We start from the raw sequence: 21,891 nt of genomic DNA on the forward strand, positions 1-21,891 counted from the left end.
ATTTGTAAGGCGTGTAAGAAAATAACCTAGCATTAAAACATGACTACTTTCAAACAGTTAACCAAAAATAAATACAGGATGGATCATTTATTCTTTGGGGGGGGGGGGGGGGTTATTTGTTTGTTTTTTCCATCAAGTTGTATTGATGGGAATTTATACATTTCAGAAGATATGATTCATGTGAATTGATTCAATCTTCATAGCCTCCCATGTTAAAATACCCAAGATAAAAACCTTATTTATTGGTCATTTCTGCCTTCATGAATATTTTGCAGGGTGAATTTTCTATCACATACCCTTTTACTCTTTTAAGGTTTCAAAAGGGTTTTTTTTTGTTAAAGAAAAATCAAAACAGCATTGGTTCATAGAAATGTATTCAGCTACAGCTCCAATTATTTCCTGTGCTTCTGGCAACTTTGCTCAATACTTGCTGGTCAAATAATAGTGCTGGTGACCTGTCTAGGCTGTACGACCCGCCCAATAGTAGCTGGGATAGCTTTTATTTATATGTTGCTTAGCACTAATTAGCTGATATCTGTGTCTCTGTGTTGCACCTGCACAGCTTATGGATGCAGCTTGCTAACCAAACTAGTTAGCATTAGCTGACTTAGCTCTCCATCCTAATCCTGTCTGCACAAAGTAATGCTGTCGAAGGCTTCGTACTGCCACTCCACAAATCCACGGGTGATGTCAGATGGCTACATCCGTTTTTTATATACAGTTTATGGTTTTTACAGCGAAGCACCAAAGCATCAAATCACAGCGGAGTTGTTAATACACCACAAAGCTTTCATACTCCTCAGCCGATTCCAGTTTCATGCTGTGTTTAAAATGCTTCAGAGACAGAATCATTTTTTAGAAGAAAAGTTTCATGTTCTGCTCTGAGTAATGCCTCGGCGTCATTTTAAGCCTTTTTACAAACCCTGCGTCTGACAGGTCAGGCACCATTAACCAAGCACACTGCCGAGTCAGAGCAGGTCACAACACCCGTTGGCGCCACCACACACACACACACACACAGACACACACGCAGAACAGATTGCTCAATTAGCCCTCCTTTAGCCTGTGCCTCTCTTAACCCTGCAGCTACGCTTAGAAGTCATTACACTCAGGGTCAAGTGTGATCCCTGTGCTTATCTGCATCAACAACTGGCAAGTGTAGGCGTGCTTTTGCATGCACACACATTTTACACACAAATCTTACAGGCCTCTGGTAAGCACTGGGAGTAATAAAAAGTGATTTAGTGAAGGATGTGATTGAAGAGGCAATGCTGCCCTCATGTGCTCTGCAATTTGTAATTACAAGTGGTTAAAACTGATTATTTGTGGATGGATGGTAAATCCCCAACATAACTCACTCAGGCATCTCCTCTCAGAACCACATCTCACAAAGTGGGTGACCAAAAGTTACCTCATGCTACTTTTCACTCCTTCACTTCTTTTCAGTCCTGAACAATTATGACAGCAGGAGCTACTTGATATTGCTGTGAAAACCCAACTGCAGCGACTGATCCGACTGAGAAACAATTTCTTCGTCTGCTATGGTTCCTTAAATGACCTGAGCCTCAGCGGTGCTATCAGGATGTCGCAGGAGAAGGAGGCAGTGTTGAGGTGAAACAGTGAGATGTTTTATCTGAGCCTGATGGCAAAGCTTCTCGTCTCCTCTCCAGAGCCTCATCACTCTGAAAATGACTAAGGGATGTGTGGTGGGCTGAAGAGGAAACTCCCTTTACCACAGCCCTGCTATCTCTGTGGGAGTTCATTATACACACAGACTGGCCACACACATGAGCACACACGCATACACACAGTCATTCATATGCATGCAATATCCACTGTGGGAGACTATTACACACATGCAGTCTGAGATGTGAACCCTGTGGGGCAGATGTGTACACTATTCACCACATTATAAATATGATTCTGTGGGCATCCCCTGCCCCACCCATGCAGGCAGACTCCCCTGCAGAGTTCCACCCACAAGGTCAGCGGCTGTGGGATAAAGGGGTGAACGTGGAAGCCGTTATAGTAAAGCCGTAGAGGGGTCATAGGGTGAGAACATGTCACATGGACCACACATACATGCACATCTGTACAGATGTGGGGACCTTCATGCTTCCAATGCTAGAGTGACTCAAACGTTGCCTTTATAATGAAAAGTTCTTCACTACACTAAAACAAACTGCTGTACAAATACAGGAAACCTATACAGTTATTTCCTGCCCTTTATGAATACATGTGAATGCTTCAAATTCTCATGATTAATGTAAATATTACCAGGAAGCTACTGTGTAATTTTACAGTATCATACAGTAGTTTCTCTTTGGCAAAAAAAACAAAACTTTAACTTTAAATCATTAACTTAGTAGTGCTGGTATAGTTAGTAAAATAGTTATCTCTAGTTCCGCAGCTCATTGTGGGCTGCAGTGTTTCAGTGTATGTTAGACTGAGTGTTAACATTTAGCCAAAGCAGCATTCATCGTCGGGCTGCTTATTATCATTGAATACAGCACCGTTCCAGTAACTATGGAAAGCCCCTCAGCTTAAGTTGTCTAATGACTAAATGAAGAGGGTGAATTTAGGCTACACGCATGCTGTTGTGTCTTACAGCAATAAATTGTTTGTGGCAATTGCAGTAAGAATACTAAAAAAACTGTACTATACAATCAAAAATGCTATGAAAAAAAAAACAGTTTAATGTTAGTAAATCAATCTGGTGGTATTTCACTGTAATTTAACAGAGTGCATTTAGACAGTCATGTGGAAAAGAAACGTTTTACAGGACTCCAAGAAGTCCTGTGTGTCAGCACCATAAAAGGTGAACTTTTGGCAGTTTGCTGGTTTGAAGCATTCAGGTGTGTGTTAACATAATCTTCCTAGAAGTGGACATCGCACCAAATTCACCCCAAGATCAGAGCTACAGCTCAGACTCAACATGCCTCAGTTAGTGAGTTAAATTTGAAAGTTCATGACAGTACAAGTAGAAAAATACTTTATAAGACTTCCATTTCTCTCTAAAAGGAACATGGCTCTGTGTACCAAAGTATTGTAGATCAAATCTGAGGCCATCTGTCTGAGAGCTCAAACTTTCCTAAAATTGGGTCATGCAACAAGACAGTGATGCCAAGTACAGCAGCACATCTACAATAAGGTGGTTGAAAAAGAAAAGAAGCTGTTGAACCCGACTTAAATGCTATGCTGGGACCTTAAGGGAGCTTTCATAAATGAACAATTGAAGTTATTATTCCTGAAGGTGCTTCTACAACATTTCGAGTCACGGGTGCATTTTTAAAACTTTCTTTTTCACATGGCTGTATTATCCTAACCTGTCCAGGGTGTACCCCACCTCTCACTCCAAGCCTGAATTGGATAGGCAGAAGAGAATTGATGGATGGATGTATTATCCTACTGCAGTATGAATCTTCCTAATCAGATGAAAACCAATCATTGGAGCATGACTAAAAAGAATTGAGTGTATGATCAGGGTTTAGTCCATTTGTCCAAAGTAGCGACTAACCAACCCGCCAGTTTCCTCATCAAGGAACCGTCTGCCACAGCAGAGACTTCCAGTGCATGCATAGTTTTATGCTGAGAAAACTACTTTTTGAATACGATAAATACTTCTGAATATTAGATGAAAAACGATGCTGTATTTGTCACCATCACAGTGGAACTTGACAGCAATGTCCTGTTAAAAACCACAGCCTTATAACAAGTGAACAGGCTGATTTATGTGTCTATTAGGCACAGGTCTTTTTTATGAAGGTGTTAACATTATTACTTTAGTTTGACTCTCGACTTAAAAATCTCATTGTCAATTCTACATATCAAGACTTGTATTTTAACATGTTTTATTATCAATTGTGATTTTCCAAATTTATGCGATTATCTCACCAAGATCTCAGAATTACGACCACAATACAAACTGGTTATTTTTACAAACCCATTGCCCTGTAATGCAACTTACCCCCATATGTAAATTCATGTCAGCACCAAATTCTCCCAAACCACCCAAAGATGCAACCATTTCTACACATCAGTACATCCAATTCTTGTGTGTGGAAAAAAACAAAAACCTTTTAGTTTTTCCTCCTTCCTTGTAACTTTAGAGCTTTAACTTTTAGGCTTTCTAAGCTTGTTATTTACTTGACTCTGACATCATCTACTGGTGAATCTGGGGTACAACATGCCAACAGAATTTGTAGAAATCTTTATTTATATTGTCAATCAAAAGTACAATATCCCCTAGGAAATGTAAAAACTGCCAAATAATTTACATTTAAGGCCACGACACTCAGAATTGGGAGGCAGCATTGCGCTGAAGAGTCAAGGTAAATCAGAAAAGCCCATTATAGTCAACAGGGACGCCGTTACTTCATAGAGTGAAGCCCCTTTGAGCTATAGAGTGTCAGAGGTGTGGAAAACACATGCTGGAGCAAACTGCCTTCACTGTTTAACTTAAGAGGTCAACTCCTGTCACAGTGAACGTGGGGCTGTGCAATGCTGACAGTTCTCCAGTCACATCATGTCAAACAGAAACGCGCCAACACAAGTTAGGAAAACTCAAACACAACAAACAGGTTTGGATTTGTTCTTTCCTATTTACAGAGTATTATTGAACAGGAGTCAGGCCAGAGCAACAACAGTTCCATCACTCAACAAGTGATGCTGTTACATTCATAAAACTCATCTAAAACAAAAAGACCAGAAATGGAGAAACTTCTGCTCTTGCACAGGTTGAACATTCTTCAGATATCCAGTTTGTCAGTAGCTCATCCTTCAGCAGACGCAGAGGGCTGTAATGGTGTCTTCTCCACAAAGGAGCAGCGGTTGACACATGAGTAGGTGCTTTCAGATACAAAGAAGTAAACTTGACATACAAATATGGACAAAAGGACCTACTGTTACAGGGTAATGCAGGGAACGAAAAGGTTCAGAGTGTCCATTTTTACACCTCACATAAAACATCTGCTGTTGTGCTACTGCTGATAAGATGTAGAACATTTAAAAAGTAAAAACAAATTGGATTCAAGCCATCCTGAGACAAATCTGAAAAATAATAAATACACCCTGGCTAGGATTACAGATCACGCTCCTGCTGACTGAACAAGTGTGTCTGGGTGGTATGTGAATCAGTTCAGGCGCTGTCGCTCGGTGCGTTAGTATCCTTGTAGTCCGTTGTAAACCTTCTGTACAGATCCCTGTTTCAGAAGATTCCGAATACCTGCAACGACACGGTGACAGCTGCCGTTAAAAACCTCTCCCCGCGAGCAGATCGAACTACAACATCATTGATCCTGTTCAGAAATGAGAACATGTAACAAAGTGACAGACGGTTCTTCTGTCCCATTCATTTAAATTAAAATACATATAGAATAACTACTTGGCATATAAACCTTTTCTGAAGACAAACTATTGAAAAAGGTATAACTTCAATTTATAAACTCTAAATTCAACTATGGAGTTTTGGCATCTCTCTTTGTAAATTTGAATCACTTACAGGGGACCAATCCTTATTTTCTGTCATGTACGTAGTGTTCTTATGGTTGACACGGCCCAAGTTTGGTCAACTCAGACATTCAGTCACCTGCTCCTCAAATCTTTTGCTTAGGAGGGGCAGTCAATCAGAAGAACTTGAAAGAGCTAACATGCCTCGTTTAAAAGAGAAGCAGGAAAGCCTTGTAAGATAAATAAGGACTAAATGAGCAGAATACAGTAGGTCTCCTTAAGATATGACGTGTCCTTAACTTCTCCCAGCCCACCCTTTAACACTGCCACAATCTGACCTTCTTTCTGCTGGTCGTCGAGCTGTGTCTGAGGAAAGTCTACATCGAAGGTGATGATGAGGGAACCTCGAATGTTGACGTTGTCAAAGTTGGGCAGTCCCTCTCCTTTCTTCCACATTCGAGCACCGGGCTTTGTGATCTTATCCCTCACTATGTGGACCTGCCAGGCAAAGACAGACAAACACTTACTATCAATCATATACATGTTTTTATTTTTCCCCAAATAATCTAAATCTTTCAAAACAAGAAGCATATACAGAACCTTGTGTCCATCCAAATGTACTATATCCATCTCAAAGCCAACCAGTGCCTCCACCAGAGAGATGGTGACATTAGTGTAGAGATCATCTCCTCTGCGCTCAAACACAGGATGTCTATAAAGTAGAAACATCCCCACATCACTTGTCTGTCACTATATTTATATTCTAATTGGTGCACGCCTCTCTCACACACACACAGAAATCTGTTCATACTTCAACACTTTGATGCGAAATCGAAGGTCTCCAGGCTCTCCATCGATGTGAGGTTCCCCTGTGGTCAGAGTAAAATGTTAGAAACAGGGAGTGACAAAAAGCTAACGAATTAAGATTTACAGAGCAGTTACCTTCTCCAATAAAAGGGTACTCCATCTCATCTCTCACTCCTTGCTCGATCTCTACCTCTAAGGTCCTCTCTTCATTCACCAGCCTGCGGATAAGATAACATCAGAGGATGTATTTGTTAATCCAAATCTGGTCAATTTATTAAGTAGCTAAAATCTAGGATTCCTGATGCGTTTTTCAAAATATCCCAAAAGCATTCTCTCTCTCCCCCCCCCCCCCCCCCCCATTTCTTTCAGTCTGCTGTTGAACTTTGTGACTCAGAACTTGTTCTAGTGGAATGCAGTCATGTGGACGCTGTACCAGTCCATCATGGTGAAGGGAGAGCCGAGTGTAAAAGCAAAGATCTCAGTTTACTTGTTGATCTACGTGCCTACCCTCGCCTATGGTCATAAACTTAGCAGTGATTGAAAGAACAAGACACAAGTGGCAGAAATGAGCTTTCCAAAGGTCATCTGGCCGGTCCCTTAGAGCAGCGGTCCCCAACCGCTGGGAACCGCTGTGAGTCGTTTGGTACTGGACTGCGAGAGTAGAGGCTCGGGCGTGAAATTCACAGTTTTCAGGATTTTTAGCATTATTTTTTTTATCATTTTTATCGTTAATTTGGTTTCCCTGGGTCTTTTCCCGTGTGTTATGAATAAATCTTTTTTTTGGTACTGCTTTTATTTTGTTGTATTTATCCGCGACACCTTAAAGGCCAGTCCGTGAAAATATTGTCGGACATAAACCGGTCCATGGCGCAAAAAAGGTTGGGGACCGCTGCCTTAGAGAGAGCGTGAGAAAGCCAATAATTGAAGAGGGGCTAAGAGCAGAGCTGCTACACCTCCACATCGAAAGGTGCCAGTTGAGGTGGTTTGGGCATGCCCATGGGGAGGAGGCCCCGGGGCAGACTCAGGACATGCTGAAGCTCCCCTGGATAAGCAGGAGCAGTTGTCTAGGGAGAGGGAGGTCCAGGGTTCTCTGCCTAGACTCCTGCCCCCGCAACCCAGTCACAGATACATGGAAGAAAATGGATGGGTGGGTGGCATATTTGTTTACATCACATTAACAGGTTTTGTTGGTAACAGTGTAATAATGTAGCTTGATCGTCTATCTTGAGATCTGGATCTGTATTCTCGGGTTCATTTCAAATCCAATCATAAGGTCTTGGCCACTAAAACACACCCTGATGGAGAAAGAAGATCAACTCTGCCAGAAACTTCGCACATCATGAAATAAGAATCAGAAGTGATTGAAACGAGAAGCAATACATGATCTAAAAATCAGTACTGACTTTGATACATGTAATAAAATGGCCTGTATTTGTATAGCGCTTTACACATCCAGTCATCCACCCATTCACACACTGGTGATGGCAAGCTACATTGTAGCCACAGCCACCCTGGGGCGCACTGACAGAGGCGAGGCTACCGGACACTGGCGCCACCGGGCCCTCTGACCACCACCAGTAGGCAACGGTTGAAGTGTCTTGCCCAAGGACACAACGACCGAGACTGTCCAAGCCGGGGCTCGAACCGGCAACCTTCCGATTACAAGGCGAACTCCCAACTCTTGAGCCATGATCACCCCGAACACACCTGACATCTGCAGCAACAGATCAATGTCATTCTGAGAGAGCTAGACCAACATACAACCTGAAGCAGTTATCAAAAACTAAAATGGAAGCATCGCAGATTCAAACCCTGTAGCTGTACAATCAGTGGCCAAGTCCAAACTTGGGTTAGAGACATTCAAATTTACAACTTCAGATGCTTCATCTCATTTTCAGTGGTGTCCAAAATGGGGTTATCATTTATAAATTGAATAGTAACATCTGTACTGTGGACTTGTGTTGCTCAGTATCTGTCCATTTGTTTTACTGGTGCAGCAGAGTTGCTTTGTTTGATTGAGAGTTCAATATATTCCTCATAATGCCTCACAAACAGCAGGTGGGTGGGGCTTCTGCACCAGAGCTGTGTGCCTGAGATGACCACATTAGGGACATTTTCTATGATGTCACAGCCATGTATCACAGAAAATAAGGAAAAGCATAATAGGCCCCATTTAAGGATGACAACAGGAGCTGACTTACTTCACATTGGGACACTCATCGCACACCATTTCCTGAGTCATCTGGAAACGTCCAGGTCCAAGCTGGGTCGTCCTCATTTCCTGTCTGCAGTTACACTTCCTTTTACCAGGAGCTTCTTTAGCTACAGGCTTGTTACGTACAACCTGCATACAGTGGGGAAATAAGTGTTGATAACATGAAAATCTACAGGTAGTAAATTAGACGATTCATCGGTAAGCCTTGCAGTTTGATGACTGAATGAAGTGACACTCTATAGCTAGCTCCTCTTTGTGGAACAAACTTGAAATGTGAATAAAGAAAGCTAACGACTGTTCGTTTGGAAAACAGGAGTTTCTCCACACCTCCACAAAGTTCCCAGAGTAAACTTCTTCCAGTGTAACCTCCAGGTCCAGTATTATGTCATTTCCTCTGGGAATATTCCTGTCCTGCTGCTGTCGGTTGCCACCAAACATGAACCCAAAGTCACCAAAGAAGCTACAGAGGGAGGAACAGTAGCATGAGTGGACATTATACATACATTTAACTGAACCTGGCATAAAATCCAGCTGAGCTCATGAAACCAACCTGGAGAAGATATCGCTGTGAGAGCTGTGGTGACCCTCTTTGAGCCCGTCCTCTCCATACATGTCATACTGTTTCCTTTTCTCCTCATCTGAGAGGACCTACAAACAGACAACCTGTCAATCACACAATGGCCACATGCCACAGACTTTGTTCTCTCCGCTGAACGTGTGAGTATCATAATTCAATGTAAAAAAACGCAAAAAAAAAAAAAAAAAAAAAAAAAAAAAAAAATGTCGATGGGCTGGGTTTTTGAAATTGACTGTGATTCATTAAACAATGAAATGAAAAGTCAGTGAACTGTTACTACTGAAACAATCTTAAAGCTTACGTATAAAATATACACTTTTTCTTGATTTTCAAATACAAATATGAGAATACAAACAGTTGACCCATTAGAAGGAACAGTCAGCAATTACATTGTGGCTGTAGAAGTGCCTTCACCTGAGAAAAGCAGCAATGGCTCCATTCTTAGAAGATGATGAGATTTTGGAAATTCACAGAAAACTTTTAAAAAGAAAAAAAAAAAAAAATCTGCCCTCATCTGCATGGAGTAGCACTGACGGCTGTTGCTACTGCTAATCAGCTTGTCATTATCTCCCGTTATTTCAACCACAGACTATAGATAAAAGATTATCTCCCATCATTAAGCATCAAGTTGAACCTCATTTCTTTTTGTCAACCTTTTTGAAACTATATATAAGTGAGAGGCAGATCAGACTGTACTGAGAAATAATCTTCTTGACTCTAACAGTGAGCATAATTTACAACATGAAGATTATGCTGTAACAGGACTTGAAACTAGTAAGTGAGACCCTCAACCAATGAAGAAGGTGTTTACTGAGGTGACAGAGGGCTCTCTTCCCTCATTCAGCAACAACAGGCAAAAATCCAAGTGGGGAGGTCCCAAGTTAAACTTTTCTCAACTTCAAGGTGAGCACCTGAAGAGACTACCAAAGAATGTTGGATATGTTGCTGTTTCTACATTTAGTAAGCCATTTTAAATTCTGGTTTTGAAATATTTTTATTTGTTATATATTGTACCACCACTTTAGATTTCTTTAAACAAATACCTACTGAACTTTATGGTTGAGATTGTTATCGTTTTGGTGCCTGAGGTACCTCAATAACAACAATTAAAAAAAACAAAAAAACAACTTCAAAAGAATTTATGTAGATCTTGTCAATTATTTTCTATTATTTTTTATTATATTGTCATTCATTTAGAGATACATTTATAGACCCACCTCGAGTAATAAAACTCGATTAATAACCAATTTCTGTTTTGTGTTACAAATCCGTGAACTCGCTGCGGCATCCTTCCGTTTTTAAAAGAAACGTGAACGTTTGACACGGAAACACCTGCAGCGCTTATCCGAATCCACTCCCACTCATCCACGTCTGAATTTTCAATACACCAGCTGTGCTGCCTGACAGCCAATCAGATTCAGCCACACGGTCTAATCGTCCAATCGCAGAGATCTTACCAACAACAACCAAATTTCAGGCTTATAAAACAGTTGTATCGGCGTCTTGGACGCTTTTATACTCACATAGGATTAAACCTACACTACTGTCCCCGAACACAGCTGATACTGGAAAAATATAACAGTCTTTTAACTCAAAAACAATTTCATTGTTGCTCATCTCGGATCTCACTAGCATCAAGAACACAACAATGGCTACACATCTACCTCATAGGCTGCCCCCAAGTCTGCGAACTTGTCCTGGGCTTGCGGGTCGTCTTGGTTTCTGTCGGGATGTAACTGCAAAGCCAGCTTTCTGTAGGCCTTCTTGATGTCCCTGATTGATGCACTCTTGCTCACCCCCAAGATTTTATAGAAATCTCGCCTACAGGAGAGAGGAAGATAGCACAAATGAGGCAGACACAGGAGGCACAGATGTAGAAGAAAAACGAGAAACCGTTATCAAATGGCAATGATGCTACTTTTAGATTGTAGCTAACTCGGTGTTTTACAATCTCCGGGGAGTAAGCCAGTGTGGCTTCCATAGACAGTATGCAGCAGCTTCAGCTGCCGTAATGGCTAGCTCCAAGCTAACTAAGCTAGGTAGTCACTTAAAACACGGCCCTTACAAGTGGTGGATACACTTTTTAATGAGTGAGGCGCAAAAGACAACGAAAGCACTTATTAGCAAGTTAGCTCTGTGTGTCAGACTGTTCCACGCATGGAGAGCACGTCTAGACCAATCACAGTGAAACATGTGTACCAGCTGGCGATGCTGTTTCGCCGCTGTCCGAGCGAACGCCACTTACCCGGCAAGCACCGCCGTAGTAGCATAAAGAAGCAGGCAGCACACGTTACACAGATTCATCCCTTTAGCAGCCATAGATCTCAGGATTTCTCAAGGAGGTAGCAAAGAACAACCGGCTTTTTAAAGCTCGGATCCCAGCTGCCAGTCAGTCAGCCACAAGCCTTCTTCCTCCTGTCAGAGAAAGCCCGCCCACTGGATGTCGGCAAAACCTCCTCTCCCGAAAAACTCTGCCCAGCGTTAAAGAGACAGCTCACACCTTTCTTCTCAGCAGCCCTTTCTTGACATATGTAACTGTTTGCGCCGATGTTTTTTGGGTTTGTTTGTGTTTTTTTGTTTTTTGCTTTTGTTTTTTGTTACATGTATAAGTACAACTAATAAAAAACTGAACATTTTGGTGAATAAAAAAACCCGGGCACCATGCTCATAGTGCAGGCTGAAGCGCGCCCCCGCGAGCTGCGCGCAACAGATGTCTGCTGAGATCTGAGTGGAGAGGAGGGCGCCAAATAGGAAGGACGGCAGATGTGCGTCTGACAACAAACCAGGAACCACTGCACTCGTCCTCCTCTGTATACTCACCTATGAGTCCTTGACCTGTCAGCCCTTTTCTCATTTAGGCCGAAGATCCCAGTAACAGGACGAGGACACAAAGTCTGACAAGATCCAGAGCCGTCCTAGCTCAGCTAGCTAACTGGAGCTAAGCTAAGCTGGCCAGCCCTACTTTTTTATGTTGGAGTTAACTTTATGAGCAAATATTGTGCCACAGCAAAAACAAGTGAGTTTTGTGCATATATTTACTGTGTTACTGGATTGATGTTAGCTTAGTTTTGATTAGCTTGTCAAACTTGAAATTAGATGCCTAGTGTTGATGGCACGAGCAGCCTGGTTGCCAGGAAGATATTTTTCAGCCTGTAATTAAACGGTCATTTTTGAAGATTAGGTCTGTTGTCGCTGTACTAAAAAAAAAAAAACAACAAAGAGAAGGTTCATGAAATGCGATGAGTTTAAAAAAAAGTGAGTAAAAGCAGAACATCCTGCGCTGTATCTGAATTGATACACAGTTGTGTGTGTACAGAGTTAAAGTGGCTGGAGTATGAGTGACATGGTGAACTAAACAGTGTGGACAGAGGTTGAGTCTGTGCGAAATAACAAAGCATTATGTTATTGTAACTGTCCAGTTTGACCAGTTTAACTGCTAGTGCTCCCCAGCTCCTTCCCTGGTTCGTGACTAATAATCATAATCCAGTAATGGCTCAGTCATTGTGATTTAAAAGGTTTGGAAAAGTGCATTGTACTTATACAGTGTCAAATACTCAAGTAATTAATTATCGGTGTATGTCACATGGTTTCGTACTCTGACTCTTCAGACATGGAGGCAAACGGCATAAGCATATGGCCACGCATGGAACCCTTCCTACTTGGTGCCCTACAGGTAAATATACTCCCACTATGATATCAGCCAAGAGCTGTAAATCTTGTAAATAGCATGGATTACTATCGTTTTAGGTGGCACCATCCTCCAAGCTAAGCCTACACTATCTTCGAAAGATGGCTATCTACGTGCGAACAAGGGATGGCTGCTTCCCCATCCTGAGCTGGCCCATGTGGAGGCATATCGCCTGTGGAAAGTTGCAGCTTCCAGAAGACCTTGCGTGGCTCTACTTTGAGACCTTTGACCTTCTGATAGGTCATACACCAGAGGAGAGGCTGGAGTGGGCTGAGTGTCTTTCCCAGTGTTCTACTAAAAGTGAGCTGGACCAGCAGAGGAACAAGGTTAAATAAAGTTTAAATATTTATTCCAAGGACTGATACTATTGTAACCTTGCTGTCAGATTTGAAGGAAGAGCGGCTGCATATTGATAGGTAACCTGTGTTTTTTTTTTCCTTTCCTTTTGCACCAGTTGTCTGTGGACACTCTGCAGTTCCTCCTTTTCCTCTACATTCAGCAGCTGAACCGCGTGTCTCTGCGCACCTCTCTGATTGGGGAAGAGTGGCCCAGCCATCGCACTCGCTCCCCGTCTCCATCAGACAGAGAGTCCAAGACTAGCTATCAGAACAAGGTTCTCTTTGCCATGAAAGATAAAACAGAATGACCAACGATGCAGCAGGATTTATAGTATTGTGTAGTTCTAATTAGATCTGGTGCAAATTATTGTATGGTGATGTATATGAAGTTAACCACTTATAGTCCAGTTTTGTTCCTGTTTTGGTTCTGTAGAATTGGGATGATCAGGCTCACCTGTCCTTCGTGCAAAGCCATCTGGCAGAGATTTTGGAGCTGCTAGTGGAGCCTGGTCAACTGTCGCAATCTGGACAGGCCCTAAGAGACTGCCAGGTCTGGGAACAGCAAGCACACATCCTGCGTTAGGTCACAGACACAATCTAGATATTTTTAACAATATTTGGTGCTAGCCAGAGTATTTAAGATACCAGTAGATTTAATATATCTTCTTAAATATATTCTTATAGACATATATGTAGAAGCAATCCCTGTGAGCTAATCAGTCTGTTTCAGGTAGTTGTTGCTTCTCTTGCATCTTTATCTTGTCTCTGAGAGTATTTATCTCTAATATTGTATTCTGAAGCTTGATTTCTACCTCTGCACTGAATCTGTGCAGAGCCTACATGATAGTCAAATGTTGTTGCCAACATTTCTGCTTGTGCTGGTGTGCCCATGTTGCTCTGCATCTCTTTGCCGAAACACTAGTTGGCGGTGGAGTTCTTCTTTGAGTTGATCTGTTCTTTTGCAGCCAATTTAAAAACTAGTATCAGAAGAGGAAGTAGCCGTTAATGTGTAAAAAGAAATGGCAGTGTCTAAGGGATCAGTCATAGACATTGCTGGCTGCGTCAATGTGATGTGAACATTCACAGTTACATGTCTGTGTAGTTTCACATCAGGTTACTGCATGCATTACAGCATAGGATTTCAGAACAGTTCAGTTAATGCAGAAGAAAAAATTCTGCAACAGGCATACACTACTCACTGTGAGCATCGAGCGCTACCCACCTTCTGTTCAAACCCACTGTGCATGAAGGGCAGCCAATTAGAAGAAAGTTGGCTGGAAGGGAGAAGACCTAAAATAGTTTGTTTCAGGTAGATGATAAACTGTGGAGCTGTACAATGTTGCTTCAGGTTATTGAGGTTTACATTAATTCACAAAAGTTCTCGTAAGGTCCTCCAATAGCATTTCAGTCAGGTTAAGGTCTGGACTTAAAAACCCCACTTTGATTCTTTTCCTTTTCAGCCATCCAGCTGTTTGCTGCTGTTTGACTCTATAATACTTTGCTATACAGAGGAGCTGATGTTGACTCAGTGACTGTAAAGTGCCCAGGTCCTGTTGCTGTTAAACAAGGCCAAATCTTCACTCCTCCTCCGCTGTGCTTGACAGCTGGTATGAGATGTATGTGCTGATATGGTGTATTTGGTTTTCTCCAAACATGGTGCTGTGCATAAGCTGTGCTGATGGTGGGTTTTTTGTTTGTTTTTTGCAGAGATGAGGCTTTTTCCTAACAGTCCTCCCATTCTTTTTCTAACTGTACTGTTATCAAATACATTACTGTGTAATGTATGTATGGTCGAATGGGTAAGACGGCGCTGGCACGGCTGGCAGCCTTAACCCAATTTCCCTCGGGATGAATAAAGTATAATCAATCAGTCAATCAACTTTAACATTTAACATGCTAACCCAGGCCTCTGGACTCTGAGATGTAGCTCTTGGGTTTTTTTGCTGTTTCTCAGGGCACTGCACAGTCTGACACTGGGGTGAAATCCTTCTTGAATGTTTTCCACTTGTCAATAATTGTTCTTTCTGCAGAATGATAATAAATAGCCTAACCCCCTTCCCGACTTCATAGACAGCAACAAGTGCTTCTCTAAGATCAGTGCTGGTGTTGTTCCTCCTTCACATTGTAATAACACACACCTGAATGCTCCAGAGCAGAAAACTGTCAGAACCTCTGCATTTACAGAGGTGGTCAATCTGGCGTTTGATTCGTCACACCTGGCTGGTACTTTCCATCTTAATTGATAGATGAGTTAGATTTATGGCCGTACATTTTTTCTTTCACTAGTGTACAAACCGGATTCCAAAAAAGTTGGGACACTAAACAAATTGTGCATAAAAACTGAATGCAATGATGTGGAGATGGCAAATGTCAATATTTTATTCAGAATAGAACATAAATCACGGAACAAAAGTTGAAACTGGGAAAATTTATCATCTTAAGGGAAAAATATGGTGATTCAAAATGTCATGGTGTCAACAAATCCCAAAAAAGTTGGGACAAGGCCATTTTCACCACTGTGTGGCATCTCCCCTTCTTCTTACAACACTCAACAGACGTCTGGGGACCGAGGAGACCAGTTTCTCAAGTTTAGCAATAGGAATGCTCTCCCATTCGTGTCTAATACAGGCCTCTAACTGTTCAATCGTCTTGGGCCTTCTTTGTCGCACCTTCCTCTTTATGATGCGCCAAATGTTCTCTATAGGTGAAGGATCTGGACTGCAGACTGGCCATTTCAGTACCCGGATCCTTCTCCTATGCAGCCATGATGTTGTGATTGATGCAGAATGTGGTCTGGCATTATCTTGTTGAAAAATGCAGGGTCTTCCCTGAAAGAGATGACGTCTGGATGGGAGCATATGTTGTTCTAGAACCTGAATATATTTTTCTGCATTGATGGTGCCTTTCCAGACATGCAAGCTGCCCATGCCACACGCAGTCATGCAACCCCATACCATCAGAGACGCAGGCTTCTGAACTGAGCGTTGATAACAACTTGGGTTGTCCTTGTCCTCTTTGGTCCGGATGACATGGCGTCCCACATTTCCAAAAAGAACTTCGAATCGTGACTCGTCTGACCACAGAACAGTCTTCCATTTTGCCACACTCCATTTTACATGATCCCTGGCCCAGTGAAAATGCCTGAGCTTGTGGATCTTGCTTAGAAATGGCTTCTTCTTTGCACTGTAGAGTTTCAGCTGGCAACGGCGGATGGCACGGTGGATTGTGTTCACTGACAATGGTTTCGGAAGTATTCCTGAGCCCATTCTGTGATTTCCTTTACAGTAGCATTCCTGTTTGTGGTGCAGTGTCGTTTAAGGGCCTGGAGATCACGGGCATCCAGTATGGGTTTACGCCCTTGACCCTTACGCACAGAGATTGTTCCAGATTCTCTGAATTTTCGGATGATGTTATGCACAGTTGATGATGATAACTGCAAAGTCTTTGCAATTTTTCGCTGGGTAACACCTTTCTGATATTGCTCCACTATCTTTCTGCGCAACATTGTGGGAATTGGTGATCCTCTACCCATCTTGGCTTCTGAGAGACACTGCCACTCTGAGAAGCTCTTTTTATACCCAATCATGTTGCCAATTAACCTAATTAGTGTTAATTGGTCTTCCAGCTCTTCGTTATGCTCAAATTTACTTTTTCCAGCCTCTTATTGCTACTTGTCCCAACTTTTTTGGGATTTGTTGACACCGTGAAATTTTGAATCAACATATTTTTCCTTTAAAATGATACATTTTCTCGGATTAAACTTTTGATCTGTCATCTACGTTCTATTCTGAATAAAATATTGACATTTGCCATCTCCACATCATTGCATTCAGTTTTTATTCACAATTTGTTTAGTGTCCCAACTTTTTTGGAATCCGATTTGTAAATAAAACATTAACAGCAAATTGTAGCTGTTAAAGTAAACTCATTGTGCTAAAATCTTTGATTAGAGAATTTCTCTTGTATTAATCTGTACTATTTGAAATATAAAAACAAGTCCGTACTGTAACTGATTTCTCAGTTATGTTCTATCAGGTATCCCTGGACGCTGTGCGGAGCTTGGGTCTGCTTCTGGAGGGCTCAGTTTGCCAAGGAAAAGCTGTTCAGCCCATTCACCGGCTGCTGACCAAAGGTCCACTCCAAACACAAGCTGGCTACTCCTCGCTCACCCGTTCCTTCCCCCTGCACAATCTCCTCTCCTGCCTCCAGCGCAGCCTCACTCTGAATCCCTTTGGAATAACTGCCTGTCTCCATTCGGGCAAGAAGCTCGCTTGGGCTCAGCAAGGTTTAGTAAAATCATCTGGCATTAGTCCTTCCTCACGGTTTTCACTTTGTGCCTTTCTTTGACCGCCCATGTGTGTTTGTGTGTTCTAGTGGAAGGGGCCATGAAGAGAGCCAAGATAGCCAGGAACACCCACATGGCACCACCTGGTAGTAAAATGGTGCTGATGTCCCAAGTCTTAAAACAGACCCTGGCTAAAACTTCAGACAAGCTGACTGGTGCCAACATTAAAATCCATAGATGTGCTGATGCCTTCATATACCTTCTCTCACCTCTCAGGTAAGGTTGCCTTCTAGTAATAGAAGTTGGGTTATCTTTAGCATACAGGCCAAGAGTGCAAGCACCATAAACAGAATTGATAGGCAGGCAGACTAACGATTACAAGGAATTGCCCTACTGGGAACCGGTTCTCTACAAGAACTGGTTCTTGATTCCCGTTCCTAGGCTGACTGTCAGTTGGCTGATCTCTGGCTGAAAGCGGTAGTTTTCAGTGGCTGTATCTGTACAGTTTATGTTCTTTCTGTTGTTGAATTTGTTCCTTTAGATCAGTCAGTGTGGACAAATGCCGTGACAGCACTGTGGTTCTGGGTCCCGTTGAGACCAGCGTCCACATCCACAGCTGCCAGAATGTGCGGGTGGTGTGCATGGCCGGCCGAATTGTTATTGGAACTTCCTCACGTTGCACCATCCATGCCCTTACGCCCACACGCCCGTTGCTACTGCCGGGAAACACGGACATTACTCTAGGTCCTTTCCACACTTTCTACCCTTCCTTGGAGGATCACATGGCCAGCGTGGGGCTGGCGGTTGTCCCTAATCCCTGGGATCAGCCCTTACTTCTGGTGACCGAAGGCCTTGCCAGCCACTCACTCAATACGTTGTCCAGCCCAGACCCCTCCTGCTACCGCTTGCTGCCACCATCAGAGTTCCACACGCTGGTCGTGCCTTTTCAGATGGAGGGAGACACGTGTGAGGTGCCCGGTGGTCTGCCTCCTTCATACCAGGCAGCTCTGGATGAAAAGAAGAGGAGGATACAGAACTGGCAGAAGACTGTGATAGAGGCCCGGCTGAGCAAGTGAGTGAGAAATTGACCCCCAAACCTTTATTGAGCAGTGGCTCAGCCATCTATACATGTGTTCAAGTAAGTTTTAGTGTTTCATTATGTAGCGTGCCTTTTAATCAGTGGAAAATTGTAACAGCAAAGGCATTCCAAAAAATCAATATGAATGTCAGTTAACTGCTATGTGTGAGAGATATGCAGTTCAGTGAGCACACTGATGTCAGACGGGTTGCACGAGGCAGTTCTCCACTGGCTCTTTACATTCATAAATAGATGTTCATCTTTTAAAGGAAATACTCGTATTTAATGTTTAACTGGCAGGAACACGATTGTATGTCTGCATACCAAAAGTTTTGGCAGTGGCACCACTCGATTGGTCAGTGATGTGACATCTAAATTGTCTGTCAGACAAGAGACAAGGCAAGAGTTTTGGATTTGTTTCAAAACATTCGATTTTATATAGTATCCATGTACTGGTCAGAGACTAATAGAGGAACGTTAGTTAAACAGTCATTTCAAAGATAGTCTTATTGGAAAGTCTTCATTCTGCTCTGAATGTTGTGCTTGGATACTATGACTCTAACTATGATGTACAACACTGAAGGTGCTGTGAGGTTCATGTGAGGATTCATGTTTGGAAGCATTAGATTGTGAACCACTCTTTCTGAACTGGGTTGCAATTTGTGCTCACAAGAAAATCTGAAAAATCAGAAAGTTTTCAGCTTGAAAAACTGCTACAAATTTATATAGACAAACTAATGCCTCCTACAGAGGCTAGTCTTTGTTTTAACTCCAAAACAGGAATATGATATCCAATCATCTGGAGTGCTGAGCATGCAGGCAGGTAGAGGACTATGGAGGAGTGAAAATGAAGAAGACCTTTATTAAAAAGAAAGTTGTTTCTCCAGGGTTTCAATAACACAGCCGACAAAGTTTTTAATGTGCTAAAATCTTCAAACACTTAATGTGTAATGTTTTGTGACAGCAGTTGTTCCATTGTGTTTGTATTATCCCTACGGGCAGCATATGGAGATAGACTGGATGTGGTTGATGTTGTGCGTTGGCCGAATGTTGATTGGCTAACAGGTGATATGGAACAGGAAAGTGAGCAACAGCAGAGTTCAGGAAGAATGAGAGAAATGTAAAAGAAAACATCAAAGATGAAAAGCTGCAGCATGAAGAGCACAGATAGTGGCTATAGTGGACGCTTCATTGGTTTTAATGCTCGGTTTCACTTCAGCTCTTTGTATGTTAGAACTTCGCTCTTGTCTGCGGCTGGTTGGCAGGCCCACATGACCACAAGTAAGAGTGGCCCACAGACCCATTGACCACATACTCTGTACACTGTCTCCACTGACAACATTGACATTGCTACTACTGTATACGAGCTATTAAAGTACCAGGTTAAGAAACAGAAAATTAAACACGCATATTGTTGCTGGAGCATAAATGTAGGAAATAAGGTGAATGATGCTAAGAATTTTCTCTCCTTCGTTTCAGAAAGACTTTTTTTGTTAAGCTCTGTTATTTTCAATATTAGACTGTTTAAATGCGACTTTCTTTTACATTCTCTGTCTTTCCAGGGAGCAGAAGCAACAGTTCCAGGAATTGGTGGAAATGAAGTTTCATGAGTGGCTTCTGGAAACGGGTCACAGGCAGGAACTGGACAGCCTAATCCCACCCACAATAGCCTCTGTAAAGGACTCTGATGGGGCAGCAGCAGACACCAACCAAGTTAATGATCCCAAACATATGAGGACTGGACAGGCAGTGGGACAGTCATCCATGGCGTGTTGAATTTTACCGTTTGCTTTTTTTGCCAGCAGAATAATTGCACCTGTAAATTAAGGCAGCATGGCCGTTTGCACATGCAGGTTACATATGGTCTTCTTCTCATACGGTGCTGCTGTGAGTTCTTGCTGCTGGTGAAGCTTTTCCAGCAGCTTACAGTTGTGTCCAGGTTCACAGTTCCTTCTTTAGAAAAGGCAGCTAAATGTTTGACATGTCTAAAGTGGGAGTGAATTGGCTTGTTATCAAACAACATCATGTGCCACACACACTCTGTAAAGATGAGGCATGTGTGAAGTCGCCACATGCTTTAAAGAGACATTTTCCTGCTTATTGTCTTCTTCAGAGTGAGGATGAGGAGGAACAAACTAGGCACAATGATTAGCTGTGATTGACAGTCGAGTAAATAAACCCTGACACATTCTTTTCAAGCAGTCAGTCTTTTTTTCAAACATAATTTGGTACCAACTGTCCATCCAGTGTTTAGGTAAACTTTGTGTTGCAATAGAGAAACCAAAACCTGCTTGAATTAATTTGATAGACAGCTTTCAGGTGCTGAATTATGGGTAACTGTGGTTCAGTGTGGTCATGGACTATGAAGCAACATTAATAGGATAGCAGAAAGCTATGGTTTTTAAGCTAGCTAACTCAAACAGAGCCTAGATATGTCGAACTTGCTTCCTAGCACAGCCCTCTGGAGACCCTGTCGTCTCTTCCATGCACCTACTGACCCCGAATCTTCTCAAACAGACCTCGTATACAAGTTTTCTGAGGGAACCTGCTGAGCATTTAAAGATGGAGGATGTAGATGCTGAACATTTTAAGCACTTCGAATCTAAAGGGGCATATTAGTACCTAGATCGTAATAGTATTATTTTTTTTAGAATATTAATAAAGCATTTTCCTGTGTGTGTGTGTGTGTGTGTGTGTGTGTGTGTGTGTGTGTGTGTGTGTGTGTAAATAACCCGTTACTCACATGCTGCTAATAGCTGTAGCGATGCTGTTTTGTGTGCTCGATTTTGCTCGCACATGACAGTGCAGCTGCTGCAGAGCCATGCTTGAATTTCTTCAGTACAACAGAACAAGCTAATCTGCTGTTCCAGCTGAGGCAGGATTTAATAAACTGGTGACCAGTGGTGACCAGTTTTCCAAGAAAACTTAAATGTATATTTATTTTTGAATAAAGATGTCGATTTTTAGCACTGCATAATAATTATTTTTCATAAATCTACTTTACCTCTAGAATAACTGTTAGCAGTGAATACCTCCAAGTGTACTTCAGGCAGTTAGCTTCCTCTTTCCACATATACTTTACGGCACGCTGAATTTTGACTTCTATACAAAATATGATGTAAATTATACACAGAAGGCCTGCTTGAAATCATCAGGGCAGCACTGTATTGGAAATAGCAAATGAAGGGAATATGTGCTTAAAACATTTTCAGGATGAACCGATTCATGCTGTAAACGCCTTAATGCTGTTGTTTACTACAGAAATGGTCCTGTTAATTTGATGCACAGCTCTGTGCAAGAGCACCAAGTCATTTTTAATTGTTAAAAACTGAAATAAAGGTTTTGACTACAACCTGGTCGCATCTTACGTGTTTCTTTGGATATTTACAATAATGTGCAAAAGTCTTCTACCCTTCATTTCTTTGTATTTTATTTCCAAGAAGCCAGACTTTTAG

At 42.2% G+C, this 21,891-nt stretch overlaps 2 protein-coding genes across 2 annotated transcripts; one reads left to right on the plus strand and one right to left on the minus strand.

Annotated features, from left to right (window-relative positions):
* Window positions 1–4,195: 4,195 nt before the first annotated feature.
* Window positions 4,196–11,473, minus strand: dnajb11 (DnaJ heat shock protein family (Hsp40) member B11). Its single transcript, XM_063497951.1, has 10 exons — window positions 11,293–11,473; window positions 10,712–10,868; window positions 9,021–9,118; window positions 8,798–8,930; window positions 8,457–8,599; window positions 6,391–6,473; window positions 6,260–6,317; window positions 6,049–6,160; window positions 5,787–5,946; window positions 4,196–5,224 (listed from the first exon to the last, which is right to left on the minus strand). Exons 1-10 carry the CDS (start codon window positions 11,364–11,366, stop codon window positions 5,160–5,162), a joined length of 1,083 nt encoding a protein of 360 aa, XP_063354021.1. The 5' UTR covers window positions 11,367–11,473; the 3' UTR covers window positions 4,196–5,159.
* Window positions 11,474–11,775: 302 nt separating this feature from the next.
* On the plus strand, window positions 11,776–21,769 carry tbccd1 (TBCC domain containing 1). Its single transcript, XM_063498317.1, has 9 exons — window positions 11,776–12,063; window positions 12,656–12,720; window positions 12,795–13,061; window positions 13,190–13,348; window positions 13,507–13,623; window positions 17,109–17,358; window positions 17,448–17,634; window positions 17,900–18,430; window positions 19,999–21,769. Exons 1-9 carry the CDS (start codon window positions 12,033–12,035, stop codon window positions 20,210–20,212), a joined length of 1,821 nt encoding a protein of 606 aa, XP_063354387.1. The 5' UTR covers window positions 11,776–12,032; the 3' UTR covers window positions 20,213–21,769.
* The last annotated feature ends 122 nt before the right edge of the window (window positions 21,770–21,891 follow it).

This window comes from Pelmatolapia mariae, linkage group LG16_19 (assembly GCF_036321145.2).
Source record: "Pelmatolapia mariae isolate MD_Pm_ZW linkage group LG16_19, Pm_UMD_F_2, whole genome shotgun sequence".
Classification (NCBI taxonomy): Eukaryota; Metazoa; Chordata; class Actinopteri; order Cichliformes; family Cichlidae; genus Pelmatolapia; species Pelmatolapia mariae.

Bases quoted from the DNA above. Each gene is read 5' to 3' on its own strand.
- dnajb11 (XM_063497951.1), bottom strand. From the start codon at position 11,366: ATGGCTGCTAAAGGGATGAATCTGTGTAACGTGTGCTGCCTGCTTCTT. The intron at 10,869-11,292 runs GTAAGTGGCGTT...TCTCTCCTGTAG, and splicing joins ACTACGGCGGTGCTTGCCGG to GCGAGATTTCTATAAAATCT. The intron at 6,474-8,456 runs GTAAGTCAGCTC...TCTTATCCGCAG, and splicing joins GATGAGTGTCCCAATGTGAA to GCTGGTGAATGAAGAGAGGA.
- tbccd1 (XM_063498317.1), top strand. From the start codon at position 12,033: ATGAGCAAATATTGTGCCACAGCAAAAACAA. The intron at 13,349-13,506 runs GTTCTCTTTGCC...TTGGTTCTGTAG, and splicing joins AGACTAGCTATCAGAACAAG to AATTGGGATGATCAGGCTCA. The intron at 13,624-17,108 runs GTCTGGGAACAG...ATGTTCTATCAG, and splicing joins AGGCCCTAAGAGACTGCCAG to GTATCCCTGGACGCTGTGCG.